At 45.6% G+C, this 21,550-nt stretch overlaps 1 protein-coding gene across 1 annotated transcript in view; it reads left to right on the plus strand.

Moving 5' to 3' along the window:
- Positions 1-14,634, plus strand: part of wnt4 (wingless-type MMTV integration site family, member 4) — a 28,374-nt gene extending 13,740 nt beyond the window's left edge. Inside the window, exons 2-6 of the mRNA XM_029676380.1 lie at positions 11,286-11,367; positions 12,855-13,008; positions 13,135-13,266; positions 13,430-13,572; positions 13,670-14,634. Coding sequence (XP_029532240.1) covers positions 11,286-11,367; positions 12,855-13,008; positions 13,135-13,266; positions 13,430-13,572; positions 13,670-14,140 — 982 coding nt within the window. The 3' untranslated portion in view covers positions 14,141-14,634. The remainder of the gene's footprint in view (positions 1-11,285; positions 11,368-12,854; positions 13,009-13,134; positions 13,267-13,429; positions 13,573-13,669) is intronic.
- The last annotated feature ends 6,916 nt before the right edge of the window (positions 14,635-21,550 follow it).

Consider the following 21,550-nt stretch of genomic DNA (forward strand, 5'->3'; position numbering starts at 1 on the left):
ATGACAGTAAAGTAAAGCTCTTTGGCCACACACACCAGTGGTGGGTTTGGCATTGAAATGCATGAGCAGAAAATAACCCCATACCTACTGTAAAATATGGTGGTGGATATGTGATGTTGTTGGCGCTATTTTGCTTCCTCTGGTCCTGGGGCCCTTGTTAAGGTCAACGACATCATGAACTTTACCCAGTACCAGGACATTTAATCACAATCAAATCAAATAAATCTAAATCTAAATGTTTTGATCAAATGTGCCGAATGCAACAGGTGTAGATTTTACCGGGGAATGCTTACGTACGAACCCATTCCCAACAATAAAGTGTTAAAGTTGCGCTATGCAGAAGTCACTCCACCATTTCCCGGTTGTTAAAACTCTAGTAATTTGCCTAAATTCAGTTTATTTGACAAAATAAGCTAGTATAGTGTAGACAATCACTGTACCATCTAACAAAACTTAAAAACGGGAAGCATAGAAATAGCGCAGATAGAACAGATCTAATGCTTCTTAGACTTTCAAATAAAATAATAGACCTATAACTCACATTTCAGAGTATTTGGTCGTGTCGCTCAAAAAGTTACATACAGTGCCTTTGGAAAGTGTTCAGACTCCTTGACATTTTCCACATTTTCTTATATTATAGCATTATTCTAAAGTTGATCAAAAATCCCTCAAAAAAAATCATCAATCTACACACAATACACCATAATGACAAAGCAAAAATAGTTTTTTGGACATTTTTGCCAATTTATTACAAATAAAAAACGGAAATATCAGATTTACGTAAGTATTCACAACCTTAACTCAGTGCTTTGTTGAAGCACCTTTGGAAGCGATTAAAGCATTAAGTCTTGGGTATGACGTTACAAGCTTGGCACACCTGTATTTGGGGAGTTTCTCCCATTCTTCTCTGCAGATCCACTCATGCTCTGTCAGGTTCGATGGGGAGCGTTGCTGCACAGCTATTTTCAGGTCTCTCTAGAGATGTTCGATCGGGTTCAAGTCCAGGATCTGGCTGGGCCACTCAAGGACATTGAGACTTGTCCCGAAGCCACTTCTGTCTTGTCTTGGCTGTGTGCTTAGGGTCATTGCTGTGTTGGAAGGTAAACCTTCACCCAGTCTGAGGTCCTAAGTGATCTGGAGCAGGTTTTCATCAAGGATCTCTCTGTACTTTGCTCCGTTCATCTTTACCTCAATCCTGACTAGTCTCCCTGCCCCTGTCGCTGAAAAACATTCCCACAGCATGATGCTGCCACCACCATGCTTCACCGTAGGGATGGTGTCAGGTTTCCTCCAGACGTGACGCTTCACATTCAGGCCAAAGATTTCAATCTTGGTTTCATTAGACCAGAGAATCTTGTTTCTCATGGTCTGAGAGTCTTTAGGTGCCTTTTGGCAAACTCCAAGCAGACTGTCATGTGCCTTTTACTAAGTAGTGGCTTCCATCTGGCCACTCTACCATAAGGGCCTGATTGTTGGAGTGCTGCAGAGTTGTCCTTCTGGAAGTTGCTCCCATCTCCACAGAGGAACTCTTAAGCTCGGTCAGAGTGACTATTGGGTTCTTGGTCAATGCCCTTCTCCCCCGATTGCTCAGTTTGGCTGGGCAGCCAGCTCTAGGAAGAGCCTTGGTGGTTGCAAACTTCTTCCATTAAAGAATGATGGAGGCCACTGTGTTCTTGGGGCCTTTCAATGCTGCAGAAATGTTTTGGTACCCTTCCCCAGATCTGTGCCTCGACACAATCCTGTCTCGGAGCTCTACGGACAATTCCTTCAACCTCATGGCTTGGTTTTTGCTCTGACATGCACTGTCAACTGTGGAACTTTGTATAGACACGTGTGTGCATTTCCAAATCATGACCAATCAATTGAATTTAGCACAGGAGGACTCCAATCAAGTTGTAGAAACACCTCAAGGAAGATCAATGGAAACAGGATGCACCTGAGCTCAATATTGAGTTTCAACGCAAAGAGTCTGAATACTTATGTAAATAAAAAACATTTTTGAATAAGGCTGTAACGTAATAGCATGTGGAAAAAGTCAAGTGGTCTGAATGCTTTCCAAAGGCACTGTATTGCCACTTTAAAATGTAAGAAAAATATTTGCTGAATGAAAAAGGAAATAGTAAAACAATAAAATAACAATAACGAGGCTTTATACAGGGTTACGAGGTAGTTGCGACAGAGAGAACAGTCTATGACTTGAGTGGCTGGAGTCCTTGACCATTTTTAGGGCTTCCTCTGACACCTCCTGGTATAGAGGTCCTGGAAAGCAGGGAGTTCCACCCCATTGATGTACTGGGCCATACGCACCACCCTCTCTTGCGGTCGGGTGATGAGCAGTTGCCGTACAGTACCAAGCAGTGATGCAGCCAGTCAAGATGCTCTCAATGGTGCAGCTGTAGAACCTTTTGAGGATCTGAGGGCCCGTGCCAAATCTTTTCAGCCCCCTGAGGGGGAAGAGACGTGCTCGTGCCCTCTTCTCGACTGTCTTGGTGTGTTTGGACCATGAATGTTCGGCCCTCCGTTTCCTGTAGTCCACGATCAGCTCCTTCGTTTTGTTGACGGCGAGGTTGTCGTCCTGGCACCACACTGCCAGGTCTCTGACCTTCTCCCTATAGGCTGTTTCATCATCGTTGGTGTTCAGGCCTACCACCATCGTGTCGTCGGCAAACTTAATGATGGTGTTGGAGTCGTGTGTGGTCACGCACGACTGAGCATGCACCCCTGAGGGGCCCTTCAAGTCCAGGATCCAGTTGCTGAGGGAGGTGTTCAGTTCCAGGGTTCTTAGCTTAGTGATGAGCTTGGAGGGCGCTATGGTGTTGAATGCTGAGCAGTAGTCAATGAACAGCATCCTCACGTAGGTGTTCCTTTTGTCCAGGTGGGAAAGGGCAGTGTGGAGTGTGATTGAGATTGCATCATCTGTGGATCTGTTGGGGCGGTATGCAAATTTGGGTTGATCCAGGGTTTCTGTGATGTTGATGTCAGCCATTACCAGTCTTTCAAAAGCACTTAATTGCTAGAGATATAAGTGCTACTGGGCGGTAACCATTTAGACAGGTTGCCTTGGTGTTCTTGGACACAGGGACTATGCTGGTTTGCTTGAAAAGTGCAGGTAATTCAGACTGGGTCAGGGAGAGGTTGAAAATGTTAGTAAAGACACTTGTTCTCTGGTCAGTACATGCCTGTGCCAGGACACTGAAACTTGGCCACAAGACAATAACCCAAACACATGTCAAAATCCACAAAGAAATGGTTCATTGGCCACAAAATCAACATTTTGCAATGACCGTCTCAGTCTCCAGACTTGAAACCCACTAAATATATCAAGGATTCTGTAGGGAGGAATTGTCTAAGATCCCTCCCAATGTGTTCCCCAATTCGTAAAACATTTTAGAAATGGCTCAGTGTCGTTATCATCACAGGATTAGATATTAAAAGGTACTGGAAAGAAACATCAATAATTTGATGAAAAAAAAGTATTAGTGTTTAAACAAAATATAATTATCTGAGCAATTGTAGTAGTAGAAAATACTATAATTCCCCAATTTTTTAAATATATAATATACCTCAGCATTTGAATGATTTATTTTATACAGTCATTCAGTAATTTTTGCTCATCTTTATCAAGGGTGTCAATAATTCCGGATCCCACTGTACACAATTTCCCTGCTTAACAGGAGTTATAATGGGTTCTGTGTTTAGCTTAAGTCAGACTGTCAGCAGCTGAGAGTGAAGGCCGCGGTTCATGTGTTAAGGTTAGAGTTCACTTGTAGGGTCAGTCTGAGCGAGTGTTGCTGTTGTTTGTTGGTTTGACCCGACTACTAGGCTGAGACAGTTTATGTTCTGACTGGAAGAACTTCCTCTTTCCTCTCTCTCCTCCTCTGTTTCACTCCTCATTCCCCCACCTCCTCTCACCTCTCTTTTTTCCCTCTTCCTTATCTCCTCTCCTCAGCTCAGCCCATCTCCTCTGCATCTATCCAACTATCTCCTCTCCCTCGATTCCTTCCTCTTTTCCATCCCTCCTCCTTCTACGTTCCTCCCTCTAATAATCTCCTCATCCACCTTGTCTCCCTCTTCCTCTTCCTTTTCCATATTCTTTATACCCTCCTAAAGAAGAACCAGCTCTTCTTTATGCCTTCCCCCTGCAACAACCAGCTCTTCTTTATACCCTCCCCCTGCAACAACCAGCTCTTCTTTATACCCCCCTGCAACAACCAGCTCTTCTTTATACCTTCCCCCTGCAACAACCAGCTCTTCTTTATGCCCTCCTCCTGCAACAACCAGCTCTTCTTTATGCCCTCCTCCTGCAACAACCAGCTCTTCTTTATACCTTCCCCCTGCAACAACCAGCTCTTCTTTATACCTTCCCCCTGCAACAACCAGCTCTTCTTTATACCCTCCCCCTGCAACAACCAGCTCTTCTTTATGCCCTCCTCCTGCAACAACCAGCTCTTCTTTCTGCCTTCCCCCTGCAACAACCAGCTCTTCTTTATGCCCTCCTCCTGCAACAACCAGCTCTTCTTTATGCCCTCCTCCTGCAACAACCAGCTCTTCTTTATACCTTCCCCTGCAACAACCAGCTCTTCTTTATGCCCTCCTCCTGCAACAACCAGCTCTTCTTTATGCCCTCCTCCTGCAACAACCAGCTCTTCTTTATACCTTCCCCCTGCAACAACCAGCTCTTCTTTATACCTTCCCCCTGCAACAACCAGCTCTTCTTTATACCTTCCCCCTGCAACAACCAGCTCTTCTTTATGCCTTCCCCCTGCAACAACCAGCTCTTCTTTATGCCCTCCTCCTGCAACAACCAGCTCTTCTTTATGCCCTCCTCCTGCAACAACCAGCTCTTCTTTATGCCCTCCTCCTGCAACAACCAGCTCTTCTTTATACCTTCCCCTGCAACAACCAGCTCTTCTTTATACCTTCCCCTGCAACAACCAGCTCTTCTTTATACCTTCCCCTGCAACAACCAGCTCTTCTTTATGCCTTCCCCCTGCAACAACCAGCTCTTCTTTATACCTTCCCCCTGCAACAACCAGCTCTTCTTTATGCCTTCCCCTGCAACAACCAGCTCTTCTTTATGCCTTCCTCCTGCAACAACCAGCTCTTCTTTATGCCTTCCCCCTGCAACAACCAGCTCTTCTTTATACCCTCCCCTGCAACAACCAGCTCTTCTTTATGCCCTCCTCCTGCAACAACCAGCTCTTCTTTATGCCTTCCCCCTGCAACAACCAGCTCTTCTTTATACCCTCCCCTGCAACAACCAGCTCTTCTTTATACCCTCCCCTGCAACAACCAGCTCTTCTTTATACCTTCCCCTGCAACAACCAGCTCTTCTTTATGCCCTCCTCCTGCAACAACCAGCTCTTCTTTATGCCCCCTCCTGCATCAACCAGCTCTTCTTTATACCCTCCCCTGCAACAACCAGCCCTTCTTTATACCCTCCCCTGCAACAACCAGCTCTTCTTTATGCCCCCTCCTGCATCAACCAGCTCTTCTTTATACCCTCCCCTGCAACAACCAGCCCTTCTTTATACCCTCCCCTGCAACAACCAGCTCTTCTTTATACCTTCCCCCTGCAACAACCAGCTCTTCTTTATACCCTCCCCTGCAACAACCAGCTCTTCTTTATACCCTCCCCTGCAACAACCAGCTCTTCTTTATACCTTCCCCTGCAACAACCAGCCCTTCTTTATACCCTCCCCCTGCAACAACCAGCTCTTCTTTATGCCCCCTCCTGCATCAACCAGCTCTTCTTTATACCTTCCCCCTGCAACAACCAGCTCTTCTTTATGCCCTCCTCCTGCAACAACCAGCTCTTCTTTATGCCTTCCCCCTGCAACAACCAGCTCTTCTTTATGCCTTCCTCATGCAACAACCAGCTCTTCTTTATGCCCTTCTCCTGCAACAACCAGCTCTTCTTTATGCCCTCCTCCTGCAACAACCAGCTCTTCTTTATGCCTTCCTCATGCAACAACCAGCTCTTCTGTATGCCCTCCTCCTGCAACAACCAGCTCTTCTTTATGCCTTCCTCATGCAACAACCAGCTCTTCTTTATGCCTTCCTCCTGCAACAACCAGCTCTTCTTTATGCCTTCCTCATGCAACAACCAGCTCTTCTTTATGCCTTCCTCATGCAACAACCAGCTCTTCTTTATGCCCCCCTCCTGCAACAACCAGCTCTTCTTTATACCTTCCTCATGCAACAACCAGCTCTTCTTTATATCTTCCCTCCTGCAACAACCAGCTCTTCTTTATGCCTTCCTCCTGCAACAACCAGCTCTTCTTTATGCCTTCCTCCTGCAACAACCAGCTCTTCTTTATGCCTTCCTCATGCAACAACCAGCTCTTCTTTATGCCCTCCTCCTGCAACAACCAGCTCTTCTTTATGCCTTCCTCATGCAACAACCAGCTCTTCTTTATGCCTTCCTCATGCAACAACCAGCTCTTCTTTATGCCCTCCTCCTGCAACAACCAGCTCTTCTTTATGCCTTCCTCATGCAACAACCAGCTCTTCTTTATGCCTTCCTCATGCAACAACCAGCTCTTCTTTATGCCTTCCTCATGCAACAACCAGCTCTTCTTTATACCTTCCTCCTGCAACAACCAGCTCTTCTTTATGCCTTCCTCCTGCAACAACCAGCTCTTCTTTATGCCCTTCTTCTGCAACAATCAGCTTGGCTCACAAACTAAGATACCATCTGAAAGTTCAAATAAATACTGTGTCAATATGAGAGCAACCAAAGCATAGCAGACACATTGATATGACGTGAGCAAAGATGAGTAAATTGTAACCAATTAGATTTAAATCAAAATAAACAATTCACCTTCTTTCAATGATAATCCCAAAATGAAGTTCATATATAATCCTAACCAAAGTCTCAATGTCCAAAGTTAATTAGGAAGTCAAAATCCAATCCAAGAACAGTTCAAGACAAATAGTCCATCTCAAAGCAAGAATCCCCCTTCAAAATGAATATATAACTGCAAAAAAGAAAACAGTAAACAGTGTCACACTCCTATCTCCTCCTCCTCTTTTCTTTCCTTTCCTTGACCTTTTCCTCCTCATCTGCATCATATTGCTGAGATTGTTATGATGGTCATTTCAATTACTATTGAAATATGTCCTTGCTGTATATTTAATTTGTACAGTACTGTAATATACTGTAGCCACAACAGCTGCACAGATTCCCATAGACTCCTATGGAGTACATCTCAATAGTCACAATAGTCTGATAACATAAGAAAAGTTAAGCCGTCATGAAAGAAGCCAACCAGAACCAGTTCTTTAATTTCACTGCAAACTGAAGAAAGAAGATGAGGAGAGAAAACCACTACATTATTGAGATGCACCCATTTTCTCTACTGACAATCAGGCTCAAAATAATTGCTTATCAAATGAATCCTTGCCACTTTCCGTAAAATGTTAACATAGTTTTCTGATGAAACACATTTGCTGTCGGGTGCAGACCGTGAGTTTGTTTTTGTCAGAGTCAGTCCTTTAAGAACATTGCCTGGAAGGCACTAACATGGCTGCCAAGAAATTATGTTATGTTGTCTACGTCTCAGAGCAGTTGAAACCTGAAGGATAAACTTTTTCTGTCTGGCTGTTGATGGTCTGGGCCTTGGGCTGTGCTGCCTCTGTGCCTCAGGGGAGACTCCTGAGAGGAGACTGAGATCAGGCTGCCCTCTGCAGGCCAGACTGGGTTCTGCAAGTGTGTCTGCTGATCTGACTCCAGTCCAGCAGAGGTTATCCCAGGTCATCATATCATACTAGCTCAGAAAGTGGTGGTACAGAGTTATCCATGCTGCTGGTATATACATGGGCCTGGAGTCTCTCTAAGAATAATCATGAATGGTTAGTTTTCTTGGAAATGCATATTTTGCTTTTAACCCAACCCCATGAGAAACACACGCACGCACGCACACACACGCACACCCACACGCACACGCACACACACAAACACAGAGAGAGAGGTTGGTAGCCAGCCAGTGTCAGCCGCGGTGCAGTACCGTAGGTACAACGATTTGCTATATTTTATGTGCCCATATATCTAGGTGAGGGGTTCGTCAATGTGCTGGGGCATACCACAGTATGCAGGAATCCAAAGATTGCAATTTAGAACGGGTAATCTCTACAGACCCCTCACTGCTATTTGTGTGTGTTTGAGTATCTGCGCGTGTGCCTTGCCACAAACCTTTCCACTTACTTTCCCAATCATGCTTCCAGAATGTCTGTGGTTGTCCTGTTGGCTGGCTAAACTTTGTCCTCCACTAGCTGTGTGGTCAAAAAACAACAACATTTTTACTTACATTTCATGCACAGTGAAGCAATGATAACTTACTATAGGATAAAACTACAGCTGAATATTGCAGTGAACACAGATAAACAGTATCTATTACTGTGTATTGTTTGCTGTGAGGAGCTTCCTAAACCTATATATACCTCTACCTGTTTACCTCTCCTGTGTACTCAGCAGAGGAAAGGTAAGCCGTGCTAGTTTAATCAACTGATATAAATACCCTGGGAGAGACAGAGAGAGGTGTCTGGAAGAGTGTGTGAGGGCTGGTCTCTGTGACATCCTCTGTGTTAGTAGAGATTCATCTGGGGGTTGATCTGTCCTCAGAGGAAGGGGTAGTTGATATAGCCAGAGCTCAGATACAGACCTATCTACCACAGATATGGTGTACAGCATGGCATCTTTAGAGCAACACACTTGTTTAGCCAGGGGGGGTTTCTCTCACCTATCTATCTCTCCTCCTTTCTCTCAGTCTCCACTCCACCCTCACCACCCTTCCTCTACAGCCCAGATACCCTTTCTCTCTCTCTCTCTCTCTCTCTCTCTCTCTCTCTCTCTCTCTCTCTCAATGTAGAGCTGCAGTGGTAACTGTCTGTCTCTGTTTCTGTTTCTGCAGTAAGGCTGTAGTGGAGTGGTTGCGTGCTAAGTTGCGCTGGGCTAAGCTTGTTGGAGCCAGCAGTGTTGTCAGGGCTGCGATGTGTAATGCAACACAAACACACAGTAGCCGGCGAACAAACCACACTCCAGGTGGAATGCGACCACGAACCGTCTGACTATACCTCCCAGAGAGAGAGAGAGTGAGAGAGATGGTGTGAGTGGGAGAGAAAGGAAGAAGAATGAGAGCAGGGGGAAAGAGTGGACAGAGGGTACACAGCCAAATAAAGAGATAAAGATGGAAGCACTGAACACACAAACACACACACTAACACACACCAACATACACTAACACACATGCACACACTCCCAAAATGTCTGGGCTAGTCTTTTCCCATGCAGTAGGGTTTCACAAACACATAGACAGAACTACACCTGCGGAGAGCTTATCTGTCCTTCCCATGTGCTTTATCCAATGTTTATTAAATGTTTCCAGGGTCAGGGCTGGGCCAGTGGCATGCCAGCAACAGCAACTGGTGCTTTATGAGTACTTTCATCTCTGTGTGTGTGTTAGTGTGTGCGTCCGTGTGCACATGTGTGTGCGTGTGCGTGTGTGGGGGTACTGAATGCTGAGGGGGACAGGTTTATGTGATAGGAGAGATGCTGAGCCTCACCAGCTGCAGTGCAGACAGACAGTGGTTCTCCAGTGTTCAGAGGTCTCAAGGTGACTTCATCACACTATCATAGCTGGATGTGTGGAGACTGTGTACCCAAATAGACAGAACACACAGCTCAAGGTCGTAGGTCTTTTTCTTGTATAGCTGTATTTGAACTTCAATGTATTTTATTGAGGGGAAGATGCGTATGTACAAATTGAGGAAGGATAATTATTTAACTGCAAATCTATCAACTTTAAAATGAAGAGAATAATGCATCCATGATTCTGAGGTGCATGAAAAACAGTATCTGTTCAGATTATACAGTATCTGTTCAGATTATACAGTATCTGTTCAGATTATACAGTATCTGTTCAGATTATACAGTATATGTTTAGATTATACAGTATATGTTCAGATTATACAGTATCTGTTCAGATTATACAGTATATGTTCAGATAATACAGTATACTTTTAGATTATACAGTATACGTTTAGATTATACAGTATATGTTCAGATAATACAGTATACGTTTATATTATACAGTATACGTTTAGATTATACAGTATACGTTTAGATAATACAGTATATGTTTAGATTATACAGTATATGTTCAGATAATACAGTATACGTTTAGATTATACAGTATACGTTTAGATAATACAGTATACGTTTAGACTATACAGTATATGTTCAGATTATACAGTATATGTTCAGTATTTACCATTTTATCTGTTGGTGAAGACAGTTGGTTATGAACTGAGCCTGTACCATTTCATTCATAAAAAGTGATTGATTGTTGTTGTCAGACAAGCATTCAGACAGGCTGAGGGAGGAAGGCAGCAGTGCTCTGATAGTGAGGTCCCCTGCTGTATAGACAAGACTGTCGGAGGGAGGATGTGGTCGAGTGGTCATGGTCGAGGTTATCTGACTATTGAGTGGAGAGGAGATGACCATGAGAGAGAAGGAGATGGAGAGAGAGAGAGTGTGTGTGTGTGTGTGTGTGTGTGTGTGTGTGTGTGTGTGTGTGTGTGTGTGTGTGTGTGTGTGTGTGTGTGTGTGTGTGTGTGTGTGTGTGTGTGTGTGTGTGTTGAGAGAGAAAGGGAGAGAGGGTGTTATATGCATGGAGAAGAGGAGGTGACTGTGTGTGAGAGAGAGAGAGATTATCTGGGCTATAGAGGAAAGGTGGTGAGGGCAGAAGGCTAGAAGGAGGTGTGTGGACTATCAGCCCTGGGAGAGACCCCAATCAACCTTACCTAATGATACCCTGTCAACATCGGAGAGAGAGAAGTACAGGGAGACTGACAGAGGGAGAGAGAGAGGGGGGGAAGAGTGAGGTGAGGGACAGATAGAGAGAGAGAGGAAGGGAGAGATGGAAGGAGAGAGAGGTGAGGGAGGGCCACCGACAAGGCCCAGACAGCCCCTCTGTCGAAAGTTCTGGTGAAGAGTATGTCTGTGATGAGCGTATGAGATGGGTCTATTTCTGTAAGGTGCTTTTAGCCAAAGAGATATGGGACTGAAGGGGTGAGGAGTGACCTGTGTGCCCTGGAGGTGGTTTAGATGATACAACTATTTCCCTCTTCTCAACATGATGTAGAACTAAATCTGCACCGAGCTCATACTGAGGCATCTGTGTCGGTCACTTTCGTCTCATCATTGTTATTGGAGGGGTCATTGTGTTGTTATTTGTCTAGTTGCATATTTAATATCCCCCCTCCCTTCTTTGTGTCTCTGTCAGGTACCTGGCTAAACTGTCGTCGGTGGGCAGTATCAATGATGAGGAGACGTGTGAACGTCTGCGAGGACTCATCCATAAACAGGTACACATCTACCATGACAAACAGTGGCAATATTTTCAGGTTTCAAGGTTGGCAGGGTATGACAGGATGGTACATATGTTATAAAAGTTACACTACCGTTCAAAAGTTTGGAGTCACTTAGAAATGTCCTTGTTTTTGAAAGAAAAGCTAATCCAAGTTTATCATTTTAAAATACTAATTGATCATTAGAAATTCCTTTTGCAATTATGTTATAACAGCTGAAAACTGTTGTTCTGATTAAAGAAGCAATAAAACTGGCCTTCTTTAGATTAGTTGAGTATTTGGATCCTCAGCATTTATGGGTTCGATTACAGGCTCAAAATGTCCAGAAACAAAGACCTGAAACTCATCAGTCTATTCTTGTTCTGATAAATGAAGGCTATTCCATGCAATTGCCAAGAAACTGAAGATCTCGTACAATGCTGTGTACTACTCCCTTCATAGAACAGCGCAAACAGGCTCTAACCAGAATAGAAAGAGGAGTGGGAGGCCCCGGTGCAAAACTGAGCAAGAGGACAAGTACATTAGAGTGTCTAGTTTAAGAAACAGACAACTCACAAGTTCTCAACTGGCAGCTTCATTAAATAGTACCCGCAAAACGCCAGTCTCAACGTCAACAGTGAAGAGGCGACTCCGGGATGCTGGCCTTCTAGGCAGAGAAGCAAAGAAAAAGCCATATCTCAGACTGGCCAATAAAAAGAAAAGATTCAAATTGGCAAAAGAACAGACACTGGACAGAGGAACTCTGCCTAGAAGGCCAGTATACCTGAGTCACCTCTTCACTGTTGACGTCAACGACTGTTGAAGTTTAATTGACAAAAACAAGGACATTTCTAAGTGACCCCAAACTTTTGAATGGTAGTGTATGTCCAAGTCTTTATATTCAAGATTACAAGCCATAGTAATTGAATTTGAACCAGGTGCAGATCTGTAATCTATGATCATTATTATAACCAGATACAGATCTGTAATGTTATGATCATTATTCTAACCAGGTGCAGATCTGTATTGTTATGATCATTATTATAACCAGATACTGATCTGTAATGTTATGATCATTATTCTAACCAGATACAGATCTCTAATGTTATGATCATTATTTTAACCAAATACAGATCTGTAATGTCATGATCATTATTCTAACCAGATACAGATCTGTAATGTTATGATCATTATTCTAACCAGGTGCAGATCTGTAATGTCATGATCATTATTCTAACCAGATACAGATCTGTAATGTTATGATCATTATTCTAACCAGATACAGATCTGTATTGTTATGATCATTATTCTAACCAGGTGCAGATCTGTAATGTCATGATCATTATTCTAACCAGGTGCAGATCTGTAATGTCATGATCATTATTCTAACCAGATACAGATCTGTAATGTTATGATCATTATTCTAACCAGGTGCAGATCTGTAATGTTATGATCATTATTCTAACCAGATACAGATCTGTAATAATGATCGTTATTCTAACCAGGTGCAGATCTGTAAGCGCAGTGTGGAGGTGATGGATGCTGTGCGGCACGGGGCTCAGCTAGCCATAGACGAGTGTCAGTTTCAGTTCCGGAACCGCCGATGGAACTGTTCCACACTGGACACCATGCCCGTCTTTGGCAAGGTCGTCACACAGGGTACGCCTCAGTATCAACAACTTATCTTACAATAAATATACTTATGAACTTCTCAGGATAAAAACATTGGCATTTCAGTTGTAGGTGTGTGTTTAACGCTGGCCTGTGTGTGTGTGTTCTTGACAGGCACTCGGGAGGCAGCCTTTGTTTATGCCATCTCAGCAGCCAGTGTGGCGTTCGCTGTGACCCGAGCCTGTAGCAGCGGAGAGCTGGAGAAATGTGGCTGCGACCACAACGTCCACGGAGTCAGTCCAGAAGGTAGACACACACACACACACACACACACACACACACACACACACACACACACACACACACACACACACACACACACACACACACACACACACACACACACACACACTATTTGACTGCTAACTCTCTCTCTCTCTCTCTCTCTCTCATCCTCCCTCCCTCCCAGGGTTCCAGTGGTCAGGCTGTAGTGATAACATTGCTTATGGAGTGGCCTTCTCTCAATCCTTTGTTGATGTGAGGGAGAGGAGTAAAGGACAGTCCCCCAGCAGAGCACTCATGAACCTACACAACAATGAGGCTGGGAGGAAGGTATGATATATCACAACCAACAACTCTGTCATAGCAAAGTCAACAGCAAAGAAAAAGACAGGAGATAAAAACATGCATTATTTCTGTCTCCCTGCAGGCCATTCTGAGCCACATGCGTGTGGAGTGTAAGTGTCATGGCGTGTCAGGTTCCTGTGAGGTGAAGACCTGCTGGAAGGCCATGCCGCCATTCCGCAAGGTGGGTAACGCCATCAAGGAGAAATTTGACGGCGCCACAGAGGTGGAGCAGCGCAAGGTGGGCACCACCAAGGTCCTGGTGCCACGGAACTCCCAGTTCAAACCTCACACAGACGAAGACCTGGTCTACCTGGAGCCCAGCCCCGACTTCTGTGACCACGACCCGCGCACACCAGGCATGCTGGGTACGGCGGGGCGGCAGTGTAACCGGACGTCGAAGGCCATTGACGGCTGTGAGCTGATGTGCTGCGGCCGGGGCTTCCAGACAGAGGAGGTGGAGGTGGTGGACAGGTGCAGCTGTAAGTTCCACTGGTGCTGCTACGTCAAGTGCAAACAGTGCCGCAAGATGGTGGAGATGCACACCTGCCGGTGATCACCATGGAAATCCCCAATGGAGACCCAAACAAATGCCCCATCACACCCCACTCTCTCCTTTCTCACCTGCACAGAAGGATGGGAGGGAGGGAGAGGGGGATGGTGTTTGTGGTTGACCTTTTCCCCATTTCAAAACCATCCCTATTCCTTTTACAATAGACCCCGGGAACAGACAGACAGAGTTGGACAGAGGACATGGGCATTCCCAGTCAGTTCATACAATGTTAAAGGAAAATGATACACATGCACGGGATGTATAGAACTAAAAATATATATATCCCAACAGAGTATTTTCCCTCTCTTCATCTTGTCTCACACTCGGTTGATTCACATTGTTTTGGTTGCTTTTGTTATATCTTTTATTCATTTTCTTTTCATTTTCTTTTTTAACTTATTTGACATTGTTGTGAGCGATTCGGGGTGGATTCGGTGAGGGGAGAGTGGACTGCATGGGAGAGGGACTGAGGGTGGGGTATATTGGACCCGGGGAAAGTGGGATGGCGTAGTGGGGAAAGGGGTGGGTGGAATTTAGGAGGGGGGGGGGCTGAGTTTGCCCTCTGTCTTTGCTGCTGCTTTAGGGACTCATCTAGAGTGCTGGATGTAAAGGGAGAGACACGCCTGTCTGTCGGTCTGAGAGAACCACCCAGAGGAGGAACGCTGACCGACAGACAGACATTATTATTTGCGGTCCAGGTGTACATGACCGTGTTGTGTTGGGGTAAAGTTGTGTGGCCATTTGTCCCTGTACAGCCCTGATACTGCTCCACTCATCAAATTAGTCACAGATTTACATAATTACTCACCGAGTCAAATAATTACTCAGGTCTCACAGAATCACTCACAGGCCGGGGTTCCATAGGCATTGCGGCTTTTAAAGGCAATGTTCCCATGTTCGCAAAGAATTAATTCATGGTAAACGCTACATATGTCGGCTCAATCAGAGATTGGATTGAATCCCATCATTAGTCTGTGTCAGACCAAGGGGGAGTTTGCCCATACAGATACAGACAGACAGACAGACAGACAGACAGACAGACAGACACTTTTCTCTCCGACCGCACATACCACACCACAAACCACCGTCCCTACAGCTTACCACATACAACGAAGTCTACACACACAATGATCCCTACAGCTTATTACACAAAACGCAATTACCACACACATCACCTTCCATACACCTTACCAAACACAAAGATGCCAACACACACAAATCATACACCACACACACACACAAAATAGATAACGTACAACACACGCTAGCCACACACACACACAACACCATACTCCACACACATCATACCATACGCTACTGCCAGGGCACAGGGACTGACCTATGTATGGCTATCATGTACAACCACATAAACCCAAGCTTTTCTATAGTAACATGCTATTCATTATAGAAACATAGATCTGTAAAGACTTATACACTGAAGAAGACTATTCTGAGTATGAATGTATATTAAAATGAAATATATGCTGTGTCAAAGATTATACTCTTGTTTGTCATATTTCTTTTTTGACAAAAGAAAATAACTCTGTTAAGAGTTGTGTGTGTGTGTGTGGGGGGGGGGGGGGGTGCAAGAGACGGAGAATATTCGTTGGCTTAATATCATTCATTAAAATAACAAACATTGCAGCTGACTTGGTACCAACATCATTAAAAAACAATATCCTGTCATTATCCTGAGTCCATTTAGTTGTGCCAAACCCAGGCCTGATTCCTTCCAGGTATGTGTTTAGTAGTGGCAGGCAGGCAGGATGAATGACAGGGACCAGGGACCAGGGGCTGGCTGCCCACATGTGTAGACGGTTCGTTCACCAGGGAGGCCTACAGAGTCCTGCCACAGTCTGGGAGAGCTTCTCTGTGTTGATTTCCACGTTGTCAAATACATACACTAGAAGTACTAAAGAGGAGAGAAAATACAGGTATGGAGTAAACGCTAAGTAAAATTTATATGGAGACTTTACCTTATCGGTTTGTGAGAAATACAGAGATATAGTATACATGGAACAGAACAGATACATTAAACCTACATGTGTAGAGAAGAGAAGGCTAGTACTAATCTAATCTATACAATGAGTTTTTGTCTTTACTGTCACTGGAAATCCAAAGATAAGCCTTAACAACGGGACCCTCCCTGCAGTCTGACACCCCTCACCCTCCACCCACATACAACATACACACACGTCACCACAGGACACACATTTCTATGGGAACGGTCCGTGTGTGTGTGTTAGGTACATTACACCCCCAGGGTCTTCCCTCCACCACTGACACATATAATCACATGTATGTGCCATAGATCAACACATCTATCACTCCAGATATCAGGACACATATCCCCTGGCCATGGGAGCAGGCACAGTGGGTTTGGGAAGAAACAGCATAGAGGTTCATGTTTCACTGCTTCTCTGATTCTTCTCAAATCAGAAGGTAAGAAGGCCAGTATACCAGGGAGCAGGGATGCAGACCACATGGTATCACTGATATCTCTATTCTGTCTGCCTCCAATAAGGCCCTCTGATGTCCCAGATGATGTGGAGAGAGGGGAGTGGGTCGCTACAGTGATTGGCTGATAATATTCCTCATATTGAAACTGGGCATTTCTTAGAACTCCTGTCCGTACACAGTCAGCTAGGGAAAAAAGGGGGAAGAGAGGGGAGGAGAGGTGTATCAGTAAAACCTCTCCTTCCTGTGTTTGCGGAGGCAGAGATATTGAGGCCTAAGAGCTTTAGTGCTGTGTTCACTAGGGCATTTGTGCGTGTGTGTATTGTGTGTGGAGGAGCAGAGCAATGGTGAAGAGAGAAACAGTATAGGACTTGGCTGGTTCTAGTAGTACTTCCTCGGCATACCTGTGTGACTCGGTGTGAGGGTTCAGGAGGCACGCTGGTCACATCTGAGAACCATCTGAGGTGTGAAAATATTCCAGTAAATATTCCGGTGTTGCAAGTTGAGTGGGTTGGTGTTCCCACAGCGTTCCTACAATGTTTCTAGGGACAAATGTTTCCCTGTGCTTCCCTGTCACCGCCTACCAACCAGTGCTGGTAAAACCTTGGATCATTGCTATTCTAACTTCTGCGACGCATATAAGGCCCTCCTCCGCCCTCCTTTCGGAAAAGCTGACCACGACTCCATTTTGTTGCTCCCTGCCTACAGACAGAAACTAAAACAAGAAGCTCCCGCCCTCAGGTCTGTTCAACGCTGGTCCGACCAATCTGATTCCGCGCTTCACGACTGCTTCGATCACCTGGACTGGGATATGTTCCGCATTGCTTCCAACAACAACATTGACGAATATGCTGATTCGGTGAGCGAGTTCATTAGAAAGTGCATTGACGATGTCGTTCCCATAGCAACGATTAAAACATTCCCAAACCAGAAACCGTGGATTGATGGCAGCATTCGTGTGAAACTGAAAGCCTGAACCACTGCTTTTAAATAGGGCAAGGTGACCGGAAACATGACCGAATACAAACAGTGTAGCTATTCCCTCCGCAAGGCAATCAAACAAGCTAAGCGTCAGTATAGAGACAAAGTAGAGTCACAATTCAACGGCTCAGACACAAGAGGTATGTGGCAGGGTCTACAGTCAATCACGGATTACAAAAAGAAAACCAGCCCCGTCACGGACCAGGATGTCTTGCTCCCAGGCAGACTAAATAACTTTTTTGCCCGCTTTGAGGACAATACAGTGCCACTGACACGGCCCGCAACCAAAACCTGCGGACTCTCCTTCACTGCGGCCGATGTGAGTAAAACATTTAAAAGTGTTAACCCTCGCAAGGCTGCAGGCCCAGACGGCATCCCCAGCCGCGTCCTCAGGGCATGCTCAGACCAACTGGCTGGTGTGTTTACGGACATATTCAATCAATCCTTATCCCAGTCTGCTGTTCCCACATGTTTCAAGAGGCCCACCATTGTCCCTATTCCCAAGAAAGCTAAGGTAACTGAGCTAAATGACTACCGCCCCGTAGCACTCACTTCCGTCATCATGAAGTGCTTTGTGAGACTAGTCAGGGACCATATCACCTCCACCCTACCTGACACCCTAGACCCACTCCAATTTGCTTACCGCCCAAATAGGTCCACAGACGACGCAATCTCAACCACACTGCACACTGCCCTAACCCATCTGGACAAGAGGAATACCTATGTGAGAATGCTGTTCATCGACTACAGCTCGGCATTTAACACCATGGTACCCTCCAAACACGTCATCAAGCTCGAGACCCTGGGTCTCGACCCCGCCCTGTGCAACTGGGTACTGGACTTCCTGACGGGCCGCCCCCAGGTGGTGAGGGTAGGTAACAACATCTCCACCCCACTGATCCTCAACACTGGGGCCCCACAAGGGTGTATTCTGAGCCCTCTCCTGTACTCCCTGTTCACTCACGACTGCGTGGCCATGCACGCCTCCAACTCAATCATCAAGTTTGCGGACAACACTACAGTGGTAGGCTTGATTACCAACAACGACGAGACGTCCTACAGGGAGGAGGTGAGGGCCCTCGGAGTGTGGTGTCAGGAAAATAACCTCACACTCAACGTCAACAAAACAAAGGAGATGATTGTAGACTTCAGGAAACAGCAGAGGGAGCACCCCCTATCCACATCGATGGGACAGTAGTAGTAAGTAGTACGTTTTAAGTTCCTCGGCATACACATCACAGACAAACTGAATTGGTCCACCCACACAGACAGCGTCGAGAAGAAGGCGCAGCAGCACCTCTTCAACCTCAGGAGGCTGAAGAAATTCCGCTTGTCACCAAAAGCACTCACAAACTTCTACAGATGCACAATCGAGAGCATTCTGTCGGGCTGTATCGCCGCCTGGTACGGCAACTGCTCCTCCCACAACCGTAAGGCTCTCCAGAGGGTAGTGAGGTCTGCACAACGCATCACCAGGGGCAAACTACCTGCCCTCCAGGACACCTACACCACCCGATGTCACAGGAAGGCCATAAAGATCATCAAGGACAACAACCACCTGAGCCACTGCCTGTTCACCCCGCTATCATCCAGAAGGCGAGGTCAGTACAGGTGCATCAAAGCAGGGATCGAGAGACTGAAAAACAGCTTCTATCTCAAGGCCATCAGACTGTTAAACAGCCACCACTAACATTGAGTGGCTGCTGCCAATACACTGACTCAACTCCAGCCACTTTAATAATGGGAATTGATGGAAATTGATGTAAAATATATCGCTAGCCACTTTAAACAACGCTACTTAATATAATGTTTACATACCCTACATTACTAATCTCATATGTATATGTATATACTGTACTCTATATCATCTACTGCATCTTTATGTAATACATGTATCACAAGCCACTTTAAACTATGCCACTTTGTTTACATACCCTACATTACTCATCTCATATGTATATACTGTATTCGATACCATCTACTGCATCTTGCCTATGCCGTTCTGTACCATCACTCATTCATATATTTTTATGTACATATTCTTTATCCCTTTACACTTGCGTTTATAAGGTAGTAGTTTTGGAATTGTTAGGTTAGATTACTCGTTGGTTATTACTGCATTGTCGGAACTAGAAGCACAAGCATTTCACTACACTCGCATTAACATCTGCTAACCATGTGTATGTGACAAATAAATTTGATTTGATTTGATGGAAATACTAGCCTGCAATTTCACATTTTGACAGGCTTCCCTGGGAAATAACATAACCATGGACCCCATGCCAGTGAGAGGGCTCTGAGTTTACAGGTAGGAGGTTCCGGCTTTCAGCTGGGCTTAATATGGCGGCTGGCAAGATGGCAGTCTAGTGACTAACCTGGGCTCTGAGCTGTTTGGCCCACTCTAGCATGGCAGTCTAGTGACTAACCTGGGCTCTGAGCTGTTTGGCCCACTCCAGCATGGCAGTCTAGTGACTAACCTGGGCTCTGAGCTGTTTGGCCCACTCTAGCATGGCAGTCTAGTGACTAACCTGGGCTCTGAGCTGTTTGGCCCACTCCAGCATGGCAGTCTAGAGACTAACCTGGGCTCTGAGCTGTTTGGCCCACTCTAGCATGGCAGTCTAGTGACTAACCTGGGCTCTGAGCTGTTTGGCCCACTCCAGCATGGCAGTCTAGAGACTAACCTGGGCTCTGAGCTGTTTGGCCCACTCTAGCATGGCAGTCTAGTGACTAACCTGGGCTCTGAGCTGTTTGGCCCACTCCAGCATGGCAGTCTAGGGACTAACCTGGGCTCTGAGCTGTTTGGCCCACTCCAGCATGGGAGTCTAGTGACTAACCTGGGCTCTGAGCTGTTTGGCCCACTCCAGCATGGCAGTCTAGAGACTAACCTGGGCTCTGAGCTGTTTGGCCCACTCTAGCATGGCAGTCTAGTGACTAACCTGGGCTCTGAGCTGTTTGGTCCACTCCAGCATGGCAGTCTAGTGACTAACCTGGGCTCTGAGCTGTTTGGCCCACTCCAGCATGGCAGTCTAGAGACTAACCTGGGCTCTGAGCTGTTTGGCCCACTCCAGCATGGCAGTCTAGAGACTAACCTGGGCTCTGAGCTGTTTGGGCCACTCTAGCATGGCAGTCTAGTGACTAACCTGGGCTCTGAGCTGTTTGGTCCACTCCAGCATGGCAGTCTAGTGACTAACCTGGGCACTTGAGTGGACACTACATCATCTACTGGATCAGCCCAGAAAGTGTACAGCTACACAGTTATAGGTTGGCTATCCATGGTGCCTAACCTGCTATACTGGATACGTCATTGGAATGTTGCCTTTTGGCGCATTACAAGTTAGCAGTGTGAACGACAGGAGTAACAAGAATACATACTACTGTACACTCAGGGCTTAATCACACATATGTACACCCAACCTGTCACATAAATCATGGACAGATTTCAATTGGAGATGTGCATGTTTAGGTTACGTTACATTTATACGTCTAGGATACAGTCCTTTTTTCTTTCACCTGTTCCTCTGTGCCTAGGTTTCACACACATACACATACACCCGTGTGTGTGTGTGTGTGTGTCTGTCTGTCTGTCTGTCTGTCTGTCTGTGTGTGTGTGTGTGTGTGCGTGTGGGGGGTTAACAGGTTAGGTTTGGGGGATAACCAGGCAAAAGCCCTGGTATATGAGTGAAAAAGAGAGTATGGAGGCTTTAGTTCTCAGCCCTGACCTCCCAGGCCTCTCTCTAACTCACATCTCACCAGCATACTTCTCATATTAAAAGAAAACAAGTTACACAAATGAGACAGATGGTTCTTGTTTGTGATGATAGTTGCAATTTTTGGGGTTTGAGGAGTGAGTGCCAAGTTGTGCAACACACAGAGACTGACAAAAACCCAGCGCTGAACCCCACACCCTGAGGATGCAACACCTAGCAGACCTGTACTGGTTGTTACATTTACAAGCTCTTTCTCTGTATCTGTATT

Source organism: Oncorhynchus nerka, linkage group LG2, assembly GCF_034236695.1.
Source record: "Oncorhynchus nerka isolate Pitt River linkage group LG2, Oner_Uvic_2.0, whole genome shotgun sequence".
NCBI lineage: Eukaryota > Metazoa > Chordata > Actinopteri > Salmoniformes > Salmonidae > Oncorhynchus > Oncorhynchus nerka.